This window comes from Fringilla coelebs (assembly GCF_963513975.1).
Source record: "Fringilla coelebs genome assembly, chromosome: 7".
NCBI classification, from domain to species: Eukaryota; Metazoa; Chordata; class Aves; order Passeriformes; family Fringillidae; genus Fringilla; species Fringilla coelebs.
The window spans coordinates 28,527,930-28,548,561 of NC_140035.1; the positions used below are offsets into that span (position 1 = coordinate 28,527,930).

Genomic DNA, 20,632 nt, shown 5'->3' on the forward strand with positions numbered 1-20,632 from the left:
TACATATTTTCAGTAGGTACCTCAGCGTGCCAGCTACATGGTGTGACATATTCTAGACTCTTCAAGAATACTTTCTGCTTTCTTATCTTCATTTATGTGACTTTCTTCTTAATGCAAGCCTTGCTGTGACTGCATGACTTAGGCACTGTAATAAACACAGCAATTACCCATTTCACTGGCAGTGCCATGGCACAAACAGAATTAACCCAGTAACTCTAATGGTGCACTGCTGAAATTAAATACACAGCTCTTGAACTCTTATGCTGCATTACTGCCTTCATGACAAATGTATTATAAAACGGATGTTTGCAAATTTCTTGCTCGTTGGATTGCTTCAGAGGAAATCAATTTGACAAACAAATTGCAACTATTTTACAACTCTTTCTGACTTCAACTTATTTCTGAACCATGCTTTAGGCTATTTTGAGTCTTTGAAACCACAGGTTGGAGTCTTTTAACTTTTATTTTTTCCTGTGGGCTTCTCACGAGGCTCTGAAGACCCTGTTTCCACTTGCATGCATGACTAAGAGATTGTCAAACATGCTCCGTGCGAGCCGTGGGCTTATAGCGGAGGACTGAAAGCGCTCTGTTCCCGGCAGCTCTCGGTGAGAGCTGGTTTACGGCTCGCTTTCTAACTGGACGGGGCCGGTGCTGCGGTCTCGGAGCCTTCGCGGCTGCGTCACTCGCACAGCGGCGGCGGGGCCCGCACGGCGCCTCTGTCCCCGCGGCTCCGGCTCTGTCCCCGCGGCCGCGGCTTTCCCCCGCCACGTCCCGCACCAGGACGGAGCGGAAGCGCTGCGGGCGCGGCTCACGTCCCCGGCTCCCCACCGCGGGGGATGAACGGGGCGGCGTCCTGCACCGGGACCTGCCCGCGCACCTGCTCCGCTGCTTCGGCCGTGCCCCGCTGCTCCAGCGCTCGGGGATGCAGCGGACACACCGAGAACCTTTCGCTGCGGGGTTTCGCTGCCACAGCAGCGGGACCGGGACGCGTCATCGGTGCCTTGTGGGCCAAAGCGCCGGCTCCGCGCACCCGGGGAAGTGCGGACAGGAGCGGCCGCCCCGCAGCGCCCCGAGCCCCGGCACCCCCGGCTCCCTCACGGCCGGACCGGGCCCGCAACGCGGGCGGCCGCACCTGCTGCTGGGGGCTGGGCAGCCGGCAGGGGGCGCTGCCCGCCAATCGCTGGGCCTCTGGGCGCCGTGGCTGGGCGCGGATTGGCTGGTCTGCCGGGTGGGCGGGGCCTGGTACTCGCGCTGCTGGATCGGCCGCTCGCCTCGGCTCGCGCCTTTCAAACGCTGAGAGGCGGCGAGAGGGCGGCGGCGGAGCCGTGTGGGACGGCGGGCGGCGGTGAGTGTGCCCGGCCGGGGAGAGCGGGGAATGTGCCCGGCCAGGGGGTGAGTGTGCCCGGCCGGGGGGCTGCTGTGCTGTGCTGCTCTGCTGGCTGGGCGCGGTGGAAGCGCCGCGCTGCCTCCCCGGCCGGTGCCGGGTCGTGTCGGCGGCAGCGCGGGGGTGCCCGTGAGGGGAGTCGGGGCTGTCCCGCGGGGGCCAGGCCGGGTCCCGGCGGCCGCTGCCACACTCCGTGGTGCTTCGCTGCCAGACATCTTCCCGGCCCGGACCAAGGACTCGACGTCTTTAGAAAAGGTTAAAGGAGCTGACTTTTTTTTCCGGTAAACTTCCCTAGTTTAGTGGGAAGCCTTTTTTCCCCCATGGCTGGTTGATCTCATTTTCCTGGGTGGGTTTCTGCCTGCTATAGGTATGTGTTGTTCTCTATTCTTGATGATACTGAGCTAAAAAAGGAGATGTGGTGTCTTGCCAGAGAAACAACGTTGAGGCAACGTGAGGCGGGAGTTGTTCTCCTTAATAATTGCTGTGTACGAATGATCATGTACAATGAAAGCTTATGTAATAAGGTCGATAATGGTAATAAATTTGATAATGGTAACCTCTCAATAGGTGAGGCCAGTTATCAAACACAAATGGTTTTCTGCTGAAGTACAGCAGGAAGAAGATACAGTTGAGGAGTTAGTTACCGAGTGAGCACAGCCCTAAGGAGGGTCATGTAAAATTTCAGACATCAAAATCATCCTCTTAAATGGTAAACTGTCATATAATGGGGAGAGAGGGAATGCTTGCTTATTACAGAGTGAGTCAACGACTTGTGTATTAGATTGTATTGTGACCTTCTCATAATTTCTTAAAGAAGCTATTTCCTGCATATCAGATGATACTTTGAAGATATTTTTAAACTCTGTAGTTTGTGTCTTTTTCCTGCTAAATTATGTACAATGAGTTGAATCCAAAATAGTTCTAATATGAATATCCATGTTCTATCCCACATGGGAATGTGAACAATGCTGGATGGGTACTGGTTTACATTTGGATCATAACTAGTTCGAGTGCTCCCCCAGAAGTGTCTGACAGTGCATTTCACTAATTTAATCTGCAAGTGTATTTTTGTGAGCTTGCTTTCTGTCTCTGAATTGCAATTTGCCTTTTTTTTTTTTTTCCACTAATAAAGGTAAACCTGCTCTTTAACATCAATTACTACTTCTGGTATCCTTCAGTAACCTTTTTCTGCCTTGCTTTTGCATTTCACCTGAAGAGATGCTTCAGGCCTGTAAATGTGAACACCAAACCCCAGTGTTTTTATTTGGTTTGGTTTTGTTGTTTTTTTTTTTTTCCACTGTAGTAGAAATGCTGTGGGTGGGTGTATCTTCATAATGTGCTGTTCTACTGGTTTATTAAGGTAATTTAATCAGGATTACTACATCATTTGATTCTAAATGATCTGAACTTGCAAAGAGGACCTTGTCCATTCATGCTTCTCTCTGACAATTAACTCAGCCTTAAAAAGGAAACTTGGAGGAGCTATGAGTAAGCCTTATAACAAATGAGAATATTCCCACTGGGAAAAGAACCCCACTTTGTCCTGTTGTTACCTATTCCTGCTGTGTTGCAGTTAACAAACAGGAAGGAGTTTTGGTAAATTCCCCCAGGAACAAATATGTGTTAAAAGTGTAAACTTAAAGGAAGTGTGGAACTTACCCAGAATCCAGAGAAGAGTTTCAGAAAGATTAAGAAAAGGTTCATCTCATTAATAGTTAAGTAGCTATTAGCATTTTTATTAGAACTAAAGCTTATCCCTAGTATCTTATGGATATGCTCCAGGGAGAACAAAACCCCCAACTTATCTGGAGTGTTTACATTATTCAATTAGCATGTCTTGATTGGTATTCCTTTCAGGTTTTATTTTTACAGTGATTAAATGTGTTGTTTTTAGGCTGCTGCTGAACAAAGTTCCGGCTATTCTAGTTTTATAGCCCTAAACTCACAATATCTGTATATTTTCCTGTGCTGTAGCTATGGAATTTCTAAAACTCTTAATTGTTTTGCTTCAGCAGGTGGCTGGTATAAGAGAGACACCTGCTGCTCCTGACCATGTCGAGGAGAAAGCTGGAGAATAAAAGCCTTTCTGGCTTGTTGGCCACATCTCTGCACACACCAATCAAGACAGATAACTTCTACAATTTTTATATGCTTGAATCAAAAGAGCTAGGAAGGTAAGATTATTCCTATTTATTTTATTTGAGCAGAGGAATTTCTGCTGCAAGAAAATTTTCTGTACAATGAAGCAAACCTTTATGGTAGTAAATGGAGAATGAAGTGTGCCCTCCTCCTTCCCCTTCTTTGCATCATAGTGGGTTCTTTAGGGACCAGGTAAAGGGACAGTGAGGCATAAGCTGCCAGCCTATTCCATGTCAGAGAGATCTGGAGGGTTTTCCTAAGCATGTAGATTTGGGATTATCTTCCTTTCCCTGCCATACAGAGTGCTGGGGCATGGCCTAAACAAGAGATGACATAGGGTGATACTGTAAGAAAAAGAATGAGGATTTTGAGTTGGCTGTTCCAGGTGTTTAGGTGAGTGTTCTGAAACCCAGAAAACAAAGACCTTTTCTCTCCCCTTCCCAGCCTCAGGCAGTTAGACTGATCTTCAAACAAGCTGCTGTTTCAGAGCAGTTTTGCAGCCTGCTTCCCTTGCTCTTGTTTGTAACAGTAAAGTAGGAAATAAAACAACAAAGCACCCAAACCCTTGGTGTTTATGACACTGTTTCAGACATACAAGTGAATGTGTGTTTTGGAATCACTGGGTTAATTCATACCTTGAGAATACTCAGTGAATTGGGTGTAAAGCCATGCAAGCATGATGCTGTGATCATGTTTCCAAGCTCCCCAAACAGAAGTGTGCCAGGTCAGTCTCACAGCTGTGCCTTGTGCTCCATAAGGATCCTTTACACCTGCAGCTCCTTTTGTCAGCAGAGATGCTCTTCTGCATGTGGTGTGTGAGCTCCTCAGCCTTCATTGTTCTCTTGGGGTTTTTTTTCTCTTTTTCTAGCATGTGCTTTTTATCTGGTACACTTTTATAGAAGTGCACATTGCAGCCCATAACTTTCTTCTTTTCTTAACTTTTGTCAGCTCTGCTTTTGAATTCTAAGCTCTACAGAAGCAGTTTATATGCAGCACCCTCTAAACTCAGGTATTGTTCCAACGCTGGATTTTCAGACTCTACATACTTGTGAGATGATATCTAAAGCAAACAAAAGTGTAGATTTTGTGTGAATTCCAGAACAGAGTTTTTAATTTTTTCTATGCATGCAAAACCAGGCATAACAAACTACGTGCCAAAATGCAAAGAAAACTGAAGCAGGACTCTCTTTTACAAACATATTTGTGATTTCTCCTAGCCTAACTACATGTGTATTTTTTATGTTTTTAAGTGTGTAAATGCTTTTTAAGTGATGTAAAATCCATCTTTTCTTTGTAACCTCTCTAAATGATTAATATGCTTTAATTTTCACTTGCAATTTTCTTTTTCCTGTTGAGATTATGTGGTAAATAATTCTCTTGTTCTCTGCCTAAGCTTCCCAAACGCCATTTCTTCCTCCCACACCCTTATCTGTTGGGTCCTTTGGTATTTAAGACACTGACTCACAAAGCTGGCAGGTTAGGTTCTATTTAGTGGGTTAAGTAGTTCTGTCCCTGGTGTGTGCATGGCTTGGCTTCTTTTGAAGTAGTTAAATTTCTGTGGTTTCTGAGCTGAGATATGAAAACATCCTGAAATCAGTTTTTCTTGTGGAGCTGGGCTGTGAGGGGGGATGGTTACTCAGGCAAGGAGTGGGGAACTGCTTCTCTTGCGTCAGTGCAGCGCTTCTGAGCTGACTTTTCTGTGTTCCTGGAGCAATTTCCACAGCTCTAAAAGACTTTTTGGTCTTATTTTTTGCCTAATTTTTTTCCTTAATTGGCACTCTACTAATAAACAAGTGGAAATGCTTACATCTCAAATCTGGAGGTATCACTGACCCTTCAGAGTTGTTAAACCCACAGGAACCAGAAGGAAAATGTGCCAGAACTACTGGGGAAGATCGTGCTGTTCTCATGAAACTGAACTGGTTCCCCTTTGTTAATTTTAGAGACACTTTGGTGGCTGGCAGGGCTGATGTGATGCTAAAAAGAGAATGTGAGCTGGAAGGGGAAGTGTTTCCAACTTGTGCATATTATGAAATTGAGCTCAGTTACTTCAAATGCTCTGCAATAATAAGCTGGCTTAACAATTGGGAAGGAACGTGGCTGTTTCAGGCTTACAAATAGTTGCTGAGGTAGAGAGTGTGCCTGCATCAAGAAAATCTACAACTAACTGATGTTGAAAGAAATGATGACAGAAGGCCTGTTTTGCTGAATTTTTTTTCAAGTTACAGCAGTATGATTCAAAGTCATCTTTAAATAGTTAATAATTTAGGCACATGTGTGCAGTTATTTGGAAATGAAAATGATTTTTTGCATGCAATGCTCATCCCTGTTTTGATTAAATACCAAAGTCTAGATTTTTTTTTTAATACTTTTTTTTTTTAAGAAATGTTCCTTTTAAGCACTGGGATTTTTGCACCAGAAAAAAAGGCAAAGCCTGCAAGGCAATGTGGTATTTTCTACTAAAGAATTTAATTTAGTTTAAAGAACACAGTTTAGGTAGCTCATTCTGAGCTGTTTCATTATGTTTGTCCTTAGTATGCTGCAGTAACAAAAAATACATGTGGACAGGCTTATTTTGAAGAGATAAACGTAGGTTGTGTACTTTGTACATAGCTTGATACTGTTTTTAGAACTTTACTCAGTTTATTGCAGCTGTTCACATTGTTTTTTTGTAAATAAGGTTTCTTTAAATAAACACATTTTTTGTAAATAAGGTTTCTCTTTACAATTTGAAAACACTTTGCATGCAACCAGGCATTTCTGGGAGTACAATATTAGTAACTATGAATTTTTTTTTTTATGTGTTTATAACTTGGCTTTAAAAACTGCAGTTTTTTCCTCCTAACTTTTTCAAAGATCAGCTTGGGGATTTAACTACAGTATGTGGTTTTCTTCTAAAAACATTTCTTCGCCAAAATATGTTTTTGTTTCCATACCTAAACAGTTGGCTAGGAAATAAAGCGACACACTTTGTCTAACTGTAATTGAGGAAGAGAATGCTAAGTGGTGGGTGCTTTTCTATTAAGATGTTTTGAAACATTTTGCAGATACCTGGGATTTTTGTTGCAGTACTGTATGGTTTGTGGAAGGAAATTCTCTTTATGACCAAATTTTTTTTCACTTAAAGCCTCCCGCCCCACCCATGCATTTAAATGTGCTTTATTTTTCCTGTTCATTCTCTGCATTTCATAAAGGTTTGCTTTTTTTTATTGTCCTGTAGGTGTTTTAATGAGGTTGAGGGTTTTTTAATATCTTGCCAACCTGAATAGAGCTCTGGGTAGTCTGGTAAGACCTCATGGCCAGCCTTGCTTTAAGCAGGAGGTTTTTAGGGACTTCTAGAAGTCCTTTCCAACCAAATTATTCTGTCCTGACCATGAGAATGTCCCTGTAACCTGATACTCTGATTTAATGTTTAGCTAGGCTGTATAAAGGGAATTTTCCTGGATCTCACCAGAGCTTCATCCAGCATAGTATCCTTCTACAGAGCCTGCAAGTGAATGTTCAGAAAACAGTGTAAGAGCAGGCCAGGCATGGCATTTCCCAATACATTTTTTGTTTGTTTGCCATTATTTGCTGGGTTTTCTTATTTCTAATGTTAATTTATGCACTTTTGATTTCCTGCATCTCAATGTTTTCCCTTTTATTTCGTAGAGGAAGATGTGCTGTGGTTAGAAAATGTGTAGCTAAATCCACAGGCCAAGAGTACGCAGCTAAATTTTTAAAGAAAAGGAGAAGAGGTCAAGACTGCAAAGCAGAGATTGTGCATGAAATTGCTGTCCTTGAATTAATGAAGTCCAATCCTCGCATAGTTAATCTGCATGAAGTCTATGAAACAGCAAATGAAATCATCTTAGTGTTGGAATAGTAAGTATGCCTTCATCACATGTTCCATGTTTGTAGGAAAACATCTTTCAATATATTAATTTTTTGCATGAGTTGCCTGAATACCCAGAAGAATTGCAACAGTACCCTGTATACATGATGCTAATCTTTCATTGTATATACTTTATACTTTTCCTTTAAGGATATTTCAGGCAGGCTGACTGGAAATAATATTCTTGGAATACTGTAGAAGGTCCTGAGTGCTTTGATGCAACTTAAATCACAAAAAAAAGTGTCACTGATTCCAAGTACACAGATTTCAAAGAGGTTGAGCACATTTTTGCCTGTGAACTTCAAGTTAGCACTTGACATTTTTTTGGTGACTGGAGACTTACAGTTACTCTGTTTGTTTTGAGCTCCTAATTTTAATGGTTTTGCTGTTTTAAAATTGACTTTTGGAACAGTTTCCTAAAAAACTCCCATATTTTTTACAGATGTTCCTAAAGCTTCTTATTAGCTCTGAAAATAAGTTTAATTTGGGAATTGAATTTGCATTGTATTCTATTTGTTGTATGTGTAAATTTTTGTGTGGAATGTAAGGAACAAAAATACAGCCTATGAAATGAATTCTTTCTAAGCTTTAAGTTTCACGTACAAAGTATTTGAAGTGCTGTTGATGGTGGCCTCTGTACACCATGATATAGTCTTTGGAAAATTTGAAGGCATTTTGCTAGATTCTATCTGTAAAAGCTTTTTTTTCCTTGGAACTAGATGACCCCCCACATATCATTTGTTCTAAGGCTTTTTTTTGCAAATCCTTTCCTGCAGAGCTTTCAGCTCTTTACCCATGGGGGTGCCCACCCATCCAGACCATAATGTAACTTGAGTACAGCAATACTGTGGGAGCCAGTGCTGAAAACCTTGTGAGAGTTGAAATCCATGGCATCTTCTGCCCTCCCTGTCATGTCCATGTTGCCATAAGGTCACCCAGGGGGGAGGCATTACTGGCACCTCCCATAATCTCAGCAGGTTTGTGACTGTGTTTCATGCATTTTGTCCATTATCTGACTCTTTACTAGACTCTCATTTTAGAGAGTTTGGTAAACTTAGCAATGAAGTTTAGGCTCAGTGATTTGTAGTTTTGAGGAAGCCCTTCATCCTTGAGAGAGTGACTTGAGGCACTCGGAGCAGGCTGAGTAATGATCTCAAACCCAGCCTGAAAGGAGGCAGCTGACACTGCAGCCAAGTGTAGGAATAACTCATAAACCACAGGAGCACAGATATTTCCATGCTGCTTTACACTGCTCTGAATTATTTATGAACTGGTCTCATGGAAGACATTTTAGATTTGACTTGAAAAGAAAGGCTTCTTTGATTAGGGACTGATGATAGAACTCAGCTTCTGGAAGGCATCTTCCTGCTTGCTTGAGGGGACCAGAGCATTATGAGGTCCAAGTGTTTTTTGCTGTCTCAACTGCTGTTTCAGGCTATAAGGAAAGAAAAAGCATCATCACGTTTTTTTCCCCTTTTCTAAGTGTTTATATTAAGTGTTTCAGTGTAAACGTGTAAAAAGAAAAATATTCCCAGCCTCTCTGGTATTACAGATATATGTTAGATAAATATGTGCTATTAAAAACATTTTTCCTTGCTTAAGTTTCAAAATGTAAACTTAATACAAGATATTCTTCAATGTGTTTCAGTGCTGCTGGAGGAGAAATATTTGACTTGTGTGTCCCAGATTTGGATGAAAGAATTAGTGAAAGGGATATTGTAAGGCTTATAAGGCAAATACTTGAAGGACTTTGCTGCTTGCATGAAAACAATATTGTTCATCTTGATTTAAAGGTGAGGCTGCAGCAGACTTTGTTTTTGCACTTTATCTTCAATTTATTCTGTTCATCAAAGTAATTTGTTAAATACATTTAAAAGATGAGGAGAAGGAGATTAAATTATATTAAAATGAGATTAAAAGGATAGAGATTAAATATTTTTAAATAACATTTAGCCATAAGTATTTCATAATAGAAGCTGAAGTGTCATTTAGTACATTGGGCTTCCTTTTTAGATTGTATTTTATTAATTAGGAATGCAATTTTTTCTATTCTAGCCTCAAAATATTTTGCTGAGCAGCATCAATCCTCTTGGTGATGTAAAAATAGTAGATTTTGGGATGTCCCGGAAGCTTGAGAATTCCAGTGAACTGCGGCAGATCATGGGAACCACGGAGTATCTTGGTATGGAAGGGCTGCTTCACAGCCTCTCATGTGGGCTTTCCAGGAAACAGGAACAGTTCATGGAGCACACTGAGCAACTTACAAGCTGATAAAGAGCACCACAGGACAAGGCAACATGCTTGAGCTGTTCTTTTTTAAGAGTAGTCAACAAATATTTGCACCAAAAAATCCTGAATTATATCAATAAGTGCAGCTCTCAATTTTATGCTGTAGTATTTACTGTGTTATGGGCTGTTAAATTGTTCTAATTAGACTTGAAATACAACATTAGCATGCACAAAGAAATGTTCTTTGAATTAATGTAACATCTTTAATGTTAATCAATATGATGATTTAATGAGATTAAAATATTTGGTGGAAAGGGAAAGATTGCTGTTAACACTTGTCCCTCTCTGAGGGACAAGTTTTCTTCATGGTTTGCCAACACTTAGTGTTAAGAGCACTTCATTTTGCAGTGAATAAATTGCTACCTAGCCTATGCTAACAGCCACTGATCCTAAAATTGGCTTGGTCATCTTGTGTTGCAGCTTTAACATGCTGAATGCTCTATACGTTCCCATTAAAAAGCTGTATAATTCAGAACTTCTTAGGAGAAAAATGTATGTGCATGCATCTGATTAGAACACATCTTGAAACTTGGATAAAGTTCAGGCCATGTAGTGCCACTTTGGTGTCAACCAAGTAAACATCCATGTCTAGGCAAATAGAAATAACTTTTTGCCACTTTGTGGCTTGGAAATAATAAATCTAATTATTGAAACTACATGTTGAGTCTCATAATAATGGTTGGAAAAAGAATGCCAGAAATGTAATGTATGAATCAAGGCCATTTGAATAAGATATTTATTGAAGCATTTTTCTTTTCCCATCTCTTAAGCTCCAGAAATCTTGAACTATGATCCTATTACCACAGCTACAGACATGTGGTAAGTTTGATCTTCATTTTACTGGGGTTTGGTGGGGCCCCTTAACAATCCAAGGGCCTGATGCAGTTTCATCTGGCATTGAAGAATCCCCTTCTGTTGTGGTGGGCTGGCTGAAAGAGGGAGGGGAGGGATGGCAGGGGATGAAGCCCTGAGGATATAACTCAGGGCTGACAGGAGTTTATGGATCTGTTGCACACGTAGTGGGAAATGCAGGTAGCTTCTGAGCCTGTGGAGGATAGGTGTTTGTTCTGAGGGACTAATAACAGTGGCTGGATAGCATACTTCAGGTATTACTTACTCCTGGGTGACATGCTTTGGGTATTAGCTACTCGAGGACACTTCCCTCCCCACTTTTACATCGTTAAAGAATTTTTTATACAAATTATAAGAAGGATGTAAACTTCCTACTTTTTATTTTAGAGAAATATCTGCAGAGTGAATCATAAAGAATGACAAGTACCTTGAACTGACCCACAGTTTTTTGTGGCGTTTTAATTTTATGTGCTATGTTAAAGACTAGCTTTGAAATGTTTCCTTTAAAACATAAAATCTTAAGCATCTTAAGTAATATTCACTCTTAAAAGTTGCTAGTTGCTCCTTTGAAATCCTCAACTTGTAGTAGTAACTAAATCTGTTAATTAATGTTTTTTTCATCACATATTATTTGCCTGCTTTTGGGGGAAGACATAAGAAAACCTGTATTGATGCTGTGCTCCATGACAAACCCAGTAGCTGCATGTTTCCACACTGTAATGGGTACTAAATTCTGATCTGTCAGATCACAAAAATGTTTTTATCATGCGTCAAGAAACCATCTTAAGATTTACAATAGATTGCATGATCTGTGGTACTCATGTTGATGTTCTTGGGAGAAACATCTCAGCTAGAAGAGATTGTAACACAACTCAGATGTCAAATGTACAGAGAGGTTGATTAAATCTTTGCTCTCTTATCCAGAACTGCAGTGAAAGATGGGTTTTATTTGCATGTAGATTAGCAAGTCTTCTTTTGCAGCTCTGTCATCCAGAATTGCCACATGTCCCAAGAGTGGGCTGTGTAAAAGTGGTATTTCCTCTTCCTAACAATCTCAGTAGGAAGAAAAGGGGCTATTGAAGGTAAAGAGTTTTCAAAAATCTCTTCACTGAGATATATACACACATATCTTTCCTTATGTGTGTACGTGCAGTCATGTTTGAATTACATAAAATTGAGGTGTAACATGTTGGCTGTAATTCTGAGAGTGGGATATGCCAGGATTTGCAGCACAGTAAATATGCAGGGTATATCATTTAGATTCTCCAGTAGGTTTATACATTCTGGTCTGTAGTAGATTTATACATTGTGTTCTTACCTCAGGAACATCGGTGTCATCTCATACATGCTGCTGACACAAGAATCTCCATTTGTGGGAGCTGATATTCAAGAAACTTACCTTAATATATCTCAAGTTAATGTGGATTATTCAGAAGAAACATTTTCATCAGTTTCACAGCCCGCAAAAGACTTCATTCAAAAACTTCTCATAAAAAATCCTGAGTAAGTAGCAAACTCCTTCAGGCAAGAATCCTAAATTTCCTAAATCCTAGAAAAAGTGAATGTTAATTTATGTGCTTAATGTCACTGATAAGATCAGTTGGATATTTCACAATGCACTGGTATTTTCGGCTGGATATTTTAAAGTGCAGGTTTATGCTTTTCCATAATGTGTGAGAAGAATTTTGGATTCAATGTCTGGCTAAAATTGTCAGATATTATTTTTATAGATAATGTTATTATTAGTGAAGCTTGTTCTTTGAGGGTTTTTTTTTTTTTGTTTGAGATGTCAGATGACAGATTATTATCAGATTTTATTAAAGTATGCTCTAGAAAGGCCACATTCTTTTCTATAATTATTGTAGTTTGGAAAGGCAATGCAACCTCGTTGCAGTGCTTTCTTGTTTCCTGACTCACCTTTATCTTTTTACTTAAATACCTCTCTTACCATATTTTTATACTTGGCAGTGTCTCACCTTGTTCAGTCTTCTAAAGGTTATCTCAATCCAGGCACACTCCCTTAACTCTGCATTCTTTGGGAGTTCAGACTCTAATCAAGACCTTGCAAAGAAGCTGAACTTTGAAAAGTGAGCTGGTCAGGTATTATTGATTGCAGTGCTGGATATGGTCACCTGTGGTGAGACAGTAATCCTTGTCATCTTCAGAGAGCCTCCAGCAGGCAGGAGTGAGCCTGCCTGGCTGAGAGAGGCTCTTGGACAGGAGGAGAGGATGGGAGGTGATTCCTGGGAAGTGGCTGCTCTGAGGCAATAAGGACTCCGTATAAAGTCACATCTGAAGAGTCCTTCCTGTCCTAACACCTCACATGCATGGTTTGTCACGATCTGAAATGATTCGCAAAACCCCAGTATCGTGAGGGAATCTTGTCTTTCATGTTTGTGGAGCAGCTAGAAAAAAGGAATCAGTGATGAAGAACCTGCTTTGATAACTCTTAGTGTGGACCTGTGGGATATTTAACATTCTGTCACAATTACTTCTCATTTTCTCCTGGGCATCTCAAGAGTCTTCATTATATACTCAATAAGGTGGCTTTTTTATATTCCCATTCCAGCTCTTGATGACTATCCCTCCTTGAATTCTAAGAAGACAAGTCTGTTCTCAGAGAGTCAACTCTGTAAAGTTACACTTTTCTGACTGAAAAATATTCCTGTGTTCTGGTGGTGTTAGGGACAAGTAGTGGGCTCTGCTGTCTTGGAGCCAGTTTTCTGGCAAGTTCTGTGGAAGTTAACAATGCAGAACACAATTAAAACTTGTAGTAGCACAGTACTAGGTTATCCAGAGGAGCAGTTTTCTAAGTCTGGTTTGTTTGGTAGGATCTACATTTTGAAAATGTTTATGCCAGATGAATCACAAGAGTAAAACACTAGAAAATGTCAGAGTTGATGACATCCTGTTAACTTGGCTATCCCTGAAAGCATAATGACTGAATATTCATGAGCCTCACTGTTTATGGTCTGTATAAAACATATTACTTTAAAAATACAAGCAAGTGCCCATTTATGTGTTGCATGTTGAAAACATTCCAAGGGACCACGTTCCATGTTCTGATGAAAGCTTACCAGCTTTAGGTTAAACAATCAACTAAATTTAGATGCATGTATTCAATACTTAACTCTATTTTGTAGCAGCTGAGGTAAGGGTGAAAACACACCAATATTGACTCTTCAATGTCAATTTTGCTCAGGATTTTGGCATCAGAACTATTTTAGTTTTTTAGTATTGGTGGAATTAACTCAAGCACACCTTTCCCTTTCTCCCTCCGAAGGGACAGGCCCACTGCAGCAGACTGTCTGTCCCATTCGTGGTTGCAGCAAGGGGAGTTCACACTCCTGTGCAGCCCTGAAGAGATCTGCTGCTCCTCTCAGCTGCCAGGACTCTCGGCCAAGTGCTCAGAAGAGTGGAGTGTAAAATCCAGCTGCAATGGGAGCTGCAGTGACAAGGAGGACAAGGAGAACATCCCAGAGGACAGCAGTACGCTCTCCAAACGCTTCCGCTTCGACGACTCGTTGCAGTATCCCCAGGACTTCATGACAGACTTTGTGTGCTAATGTAGAACATAGACTTTTCATGGAATGAATTCAGCATAATCTGTTCCAGTGGTGAAAAAAAGGTTCTGGCTTGCCAATTCGTGCAGCATTGGCATGCTGGAAATGCACTTTGATTCTTTTATGCTGGTGCCTCCTTTTCTGTCCATTGCTGGCAGTGGATTTAACTCCTGAGGAATTGGAGTCGTTGCGCCAATAAAATGAATTATTTTTTTTAAGAAGATATAATATTTTTGCACTTTTCAAGTTCTAGTCAAAAGATGGTACTAGAGTGAAGAAACTGAAACCTGCAAATGAGTTTAAGCATAGCCTTTGCCAAACATTGGTTGAACACATGCATGCTTTTAGGACTACCTTTTCTTTTAGTATGAGATTGGGAAGGGAAGCAGGGAAGCTGAATCTTGCTGGTTTACTGGAGTTGCTTGCTAACATTCTCACCACTTTGAATAGAGGCTAAATTTGGTGTGTTTTGGGACTATGATGCAGCTCTTGGGGCCATTTGGAAACCTGTTTTACCTCTAGGATCACTAGTGTAGTTCTGCCTTATGGATCTGGTCTATTTGGGCATTATCATGCATATTCTGTGTGGTTATGCTGTGTTGGATCTCTGCAACACTTAGCATAGAAAACAGGTAGATTGTCAGTCCTTGTGCTTATGGTCCTTGGCTTCTTACCATAAATTACATTGGAAGATGAGGTTCCTATGTTGATTTGAACATTTGAACTTGGTGGTTGGCTTTGATCAAACCTCTGAAATAGTATAATCTACCTGTATTTATTTTTCCTTATCTTAAAAAAAAAAACTCCAAAACAATCCCCCCCCAAAAAACCCCATACAAACAAGCCCCAAAACACAAAGCCTCTAGTTAAGAGTAACCTGAAAATAACCATTTTTGCCAGTGAAACAGCAATTAACAGTTTTTCTCTGTGCCCCTCTAATGTAGAAGTGTAACTTGCTGTTAATTAGTGTTGCCCATAATTACTCAGCTTCATGCCTGCTCTGAGAAATGGACTGCAGTGTGTTAGTATTTCAAGGCAAACTACCTAATAATGGTTTTAAGCCTTTAAAATTGGTTTGGTTAGTGGTATTTTTTAAAGTTCTGTGCCTTCCACTTTCACTTGTTTCTGGCTCTGAGGTAATAATGCCTGTGTCAAGTTTTGTCTTAAAGCAAATGCCAGTTGTGCCTTAACAACCTGAAAGTAATACTCATAAAATAAGCCCCTTAATCGTAACAGAGCCTGTGGGCCTTTTTGGGCAGTGACTTTATTAAAACTCTTACAGATAGTTTAAAAGTAAATGCCACTTCAAAATATTTCAAGATTTTCCACTCCCCAAAGCTTAAATTTAATTGTCTTTAAATTGGATTTGTTTTCTGTAATAAAATACCACAATCTGATAACCTTTTTCAAGTGTGCCTGTGGATTTGTCACTAGTTGGGCAGATTGGCATTTTGAAATATGACAGAGGTCAACCTGATGAGTGGTAAAAGGTTATGTTTTTCCTTTCTTCACACAAGGAAAGAGCAGGTTTTTCCCAAACAGATTTCAGTGTAAGGTGTCACCAAAATGCATGGGGGGATTCAGGACTGTTGTCTTGGTTTGGGGGGATGCTCATGTTGATGAGTGGAAAGCAGACTGAGGTGTAAGACATGTAAAACTTTTCAGCTTCTGTTTGTCAGAAGCAGTTCTCCAAGATTTAATTTCATGTGAAATAAAGTAACAGGTTTGTTCAGCAGAGACAAAGCTCTGATATCTGCGTGTGGGTGAGCCACATCAGGTCTCCTCTGTGGATTCTCATGGAGCTTTTTTCAGTGGTACTGATTGTATATATAATTGCAGAATTACTTTGCAGGAGGCAGCTGTTGGATTGTGCTCAGGTACTTTACACCCTTACTTTTCAAAGTCCTTGGCTTTTCCCAGTTGGAGTCTTACCTGAGTTTTGATTTTTTTTCCACCATCATGGACTCCAGTCTGAACTGGGTACGTTAAAACACAAATTATTCTATACATATGTAGAAGTTAAAGTTCACTTAAGATAAAGAAGAAAATGCCAAAAAGTAGTGTAAAAAAGGTAAAAAAGAATTTTTAAAAAATTGTTGTAATTTAAAATTCTGCTGCAGTATTTCTGAATTGAAATTACAACTGTTTTTTAGCATCTGGAAAATAAAACTGATAGCATATGCCAGCACTTTATGACAAAGCTATTATTCCTTAAGATTTTTATCATAGTATCTGATGTTTACATTTCTTACTACTTTAGCACCAACTTATCTTTAAATAATTGAAAAATAGTTTTATCCAAAGAATTTAAGTTTTGAAGACTTTATTATTTCATATATACTTAAAATATACCTTGAATTAGACTTTGTTTGGATAAGTGCATATTTTAAAATATTGTTGTGCAAATTAACTCCAGTTGAATGTAAATACATGCTCTGTAGGCAACTGTTAGTCTGTTTTGCTTCTTCTCATATTACTGGGACTTTCCAAGTGTGAATGAATGCTGAGTAACATTTTGAGATGACTGAAGTTATACTTCTATGCAGTTCATGACCTTTTTCTATTAAAAAAAAAAAAAAAGTTGCCATTTTTTCAAAACTTCCATGTTTTTTTTTATTCACAGAATCAGAGGCTGGTTGAGGTAGGGAGGGACCTCTGCAAGTCCATGCCCTCTGCTCCAGCCATCCCAGCTAGGCCTTGCTGGCCAGAACGATGTCCAGATGGCATTGGGTCTCCAAAGAAGGACACTCAGTCTCCCCGGGCCACCTCTGCAGTTCTCAGCCAGCCTCACAGTAACTCTATGTTCTTGTGCTCAGATGGAAGCTCATGTGTTCCAGTGTGTGCCATTCCCTCTTGTCCTGTCACTGGGCATCCCTGATGAGAGCCTGGCTTCCATCTTCTGTGCACCCCCACGTCAGATGATGGTATGTGTTGATAGGAGTCTCCCTGAGCATCCTTCTGGCTAAACAATCCCTGTGCCTCATCCTTTCCGTGTAAGAGAGGTGCTGCAGTCCCTGAATCCCTTTGTGGCCTTTAGCTGGCCTCCCAGCTATATATGTGTGTGTGTGTGTGTGTGTGTGTGTCTCACACTGGGCACTGCTCCTGTGAGCGAAAAGGGAAGGATCACCTCTGTCACCCTGCTGGTGCAGCCCATGCCATCAGCCTGCTCTGGACACACTGCTGGCTCCTGTTCAACTCCAGGAGCCCAGGGCCTTCTCTGCAAAGGGGTTTTTCCAACTGGATGGCTCCAGGATGTATCAGTGTATGGCACTCTTCCTCCACGGCCTGTTTCTCCAGGCTGCAGAGGTTCCTGTGGATGGCAGCAGGACCTGCAGGTGTATCAGCCACTCCCAGTTTATGTCACCTGCAGCCTTGCTGAGGGCATGCTCTGCCCATCATCATTAACCAGGATCTTCTGGGAGAGTGTCAGAGGTCTGGGCAGGCAGTGCCTGCTGCTCTCCCTTCAGCTCCTGGCAGTCATTTCACTGCAGAGGGTTGCTCAAGGCTGACTTCCCCTTGCTGAAACCGTGCTGACTACTACCAGTGAATCATGAACTTAGCAGCTCACTTCCTGGAACTGTTTTGTCTGGGGTTTATGTAGAAAATGTTGCTGTTCCTATTTGTAATGATCTAGTTATATCTTGCTGTACTTAATGAGGTGATACTTTTTATATTAAATTCTACTGCCCTTTCTGAATGGCTGTGTGAGACAACTTAAATGCAATCTTTGTTATACATATTAACTTCCTAGGGCATTAATGGTACATTTGTTTCATTTTTGAGTAGATGGCTGAAATAAAAAAAACAACAAACCCCAAAACAAGTGTGCTTTAGAAAGGGAATTGCACTCAAAAGAGAGGGTTAACTCCTGGTGGCCTGGGTAGCGTGTTTCTTCCAAAGGCACATTTCATTGACAAAGCTTTTCCATTGTTTGAAATGCACAAATGGGCTTTCTTTTTAGTGAAAGGAACAGTGTGTCCATGTGGCTGCTTTGGTGTTGCAGCATTAAATTCAGAAATGATCTGAATATTTACATTTCTTGCAGTGAGAGTTCTTACCAGGAATGATGCCTATTTTTAACATATCAGGAAAATGAACTATTCTGTTTAATGGTGGTTTGAGACAACTTGAAATTTCTGCTTTTTCAAAAATTTTAAAGGAGGGGATATCTTTGAGAAATGCATCACAGTGACTTTAAACTGAGAGTAGAGTTAGATAATGAGAAGAAATTCTTGACAGTGAGGGCCCTGAGGCACTGGAACCGGTTGCTCATCAAAGCTGTGAATGCCCCATCCCTAGAAGTGTTCAAGGCCAGGTTAGACAGGGCTCTGAGCAATCTAATCTAGTGGAAAGTGCCCCTGCCCATAGCAGAGGAACTGCATGATCTGCAAGGTCCCTCCCAACCCAAGCCATTATATGGTAATAACTGACCCTCTTCTTACCAGGACAGCTGGGCTTATGCTTTTGCCAAGTGAGGCAAGTTGAGTTTGAAAAAATATGTAAAATTGGGGCAGAACATGAGTGTGCTATTACTGTGTTTGTTTCAGAAACTGTTCATCTTGGGCATTGAGAACCTGGCAGCTGACAGGCTTGAAAATACTGCTTGATCCACTCAGCATTACAGAAATGAGCAAACTACAGAATGAATCAGAGTGTTGAAAGTCTACTGAATTTAGTGGTAATATTACAAGGCTGAATTGTCAAGTCATCTACCAGTCAGTAATGTGCTATGAGAGTAATAGGAAACTTTTTAATAATTAAAAGCAGGTACAGGAATGTTCTTATCTGGTATCCCATGTAGAGAATAAACAGCAAGGTAGGTATTATTATTGTTGTAAGAAGAAAGTTCTTCTGATAATGAAAAATACTACATGTATAAGCATTTCCTTTATAATGTTTCTCATACTGGCAATCTGTTTCTTTCTTCCTCTGAAGAGTACAAGCAGGTATGCTATTTCCACTTTCTTAATCAGACAATAAACCCCAAAAGGTCACATGCTAGCAAAAGGACTCCCATGCCTGGCAGTGTGTGCTGAACGTGCCACTGCTTGCTATGGGTGTAGTTCTGGTAGTTGAAAATAGCAGGGAGCATCCTTTGCATGGTTTCCAGCTGGACTGGTCCATATCATAGCCAGTACAGACCAGAGCTTGTGTGAATCTCCCTATGCTAGGTTGAGTATGGGGGTATTTCTCATTTTGAAATCAAAACCAGGCTTTGGTGCTGGCTAGGATTTAGAAAATGCACTGGGAATTGCAGGTGATGTTGAGCCTTCTGCAGCTGGACAAAGCAGAAATACCCTAGTGGTTCTTTGCCTGTGGGATTTTAATAAAGGGGCTTTTATGGTTAAAACTTGCTATCTAGACTCATACTGCTCTGTGTGCAGTTCACAAGATGGTTACAAGCCTGAATTGGAGCTCATTCATAGGCATTTTTCATCAGGTTAATGCTGTAAAATGTAGTGCTACCTTTCATATATGGCTGTGAAAACATCCAGAAACCTCATTTAAAATTCACAAACTATTCAACATGGCCAAAACTGTTTCAGATCGCACAGAAATTCAAACCTGGCCACAGCACAGTGTTAGAAGTCATACCAACTGTGCCAGTAGTTGATTTAGATGGTTCAAAGCATTGGATTCAGTGTAGGAAACACCCACTTGACTACCAATGAAACGGAATGAGACTTTAATTTATATTTTTTTGTATTGGGTAATTTTCCAGGAGTGTGGAGCAGGTCGTTTAAATCCTAAGTCACTGTGCACAAGATAGGCTGATACATGATGAGGCACCTGGAAAACCTTCGGTTGCTGCCGTGGGTTAGCCACCCAAGCCCATTCTATCTTGGTAGGAATCATTTTGCAAACACAGCTGAGTTCCTTTGCATGTTTAGCTGACGCACCTGCCCCCCACTTTGCCTGGAGACGAGCACCTGCACTCACTCATGGGTTATTAACTCGCAGTGGGTTATTTACAAAGGTGAGGAGGACACCTGCCTCGGCAGCAGCGAGTGGCACATGCTGCTCGGAGCCGTGTTCGCCATCCTTATTTGAAGCTGGCAGGCGCGGCAGGGGCTGAGGCTTTTTCTGCAGGTAGACAATCGCGGTGCGGTAGCGGCGGCACAGCTGCGGATACTCTGTGGAAGTTTAATTCCCCTCAGGTGTGCACAATTCCGTGCCCTCAGGTGTGAGGCGTTCTCGGCCGAGGCGCGTCCAGCGCGGGCTCAGCGCCCCAGCCGCGGCAAGGCAGCCGCTGACGGGCTCCCGGCGCTGGGCCAGGCACGGCGGCCAGGATTGGGCTCCCGCCGGTTTCCAGCGGCTGGGATGAGGCGGTGGAGCCCGGGAAGCGGCGGTGCTGAGCTGTGCCGTGTCCCGCTGCGGAGCGCCGGGAGTGGCCGAGCGCGGGGCCTCGGGACTGCCCTGAGGCGGCCCCAGCGCCCGGGGGCACCGGGATGCCGGAGCGAGCTTTTTGAGCTGAAAGGTGCGGTTTTAAAAATTTATTATCATTATATACTTTAAAATTTCTTAACCGAA

General features: G+C 41.5%; 1 protein-coding gene across 2 annotated transcripts; it reads left to right on the forward strand.

Moving 5' to 3' along the window:
• Window positions 1–1,299: 1,299 nt before the first annotated feature.
• Window positions 1,300–16,399, forward strand: STK17B (serine/threonine kinase 17b). 2 transcript variants are annotated; one of them, XM_084209021.1, is made up of 8 exons: window positions 1,300–1,345; window positions 3,400–3,558; window positions 7,175–7,387; window positions 9,046–9,190; window positions 9,453–9,579; window positions 10,457–10,505; window positions 11,862–12,041; window positions 13,822–16,399. In XM_084209021.1, exons 2-8 carry the CDS (start codon window positions 3,437–3,439, stop codon window positions 14,102–14,104), a joined length of 1,119 nt encoding a protein of 372 aa, XP_084065147.1. In that variant the 5' UTR covers window positions 1,300–1,345; window positions 3,400–3,436; the 3' UTR covers window positions 14,105–16,399. The 2 variants fall into 2 exon arrangements, with proteins under 2 accessions (XP_084065147.1, XP_084065146.1); XM_084209020.1 differs by having other exon boundaries at window positions 1,302–1,345; window positions 3,397–3,558.
• The last annotated feature ends 4,233 nt before the right edge of the window (window positions 16,400–20,632 follow it).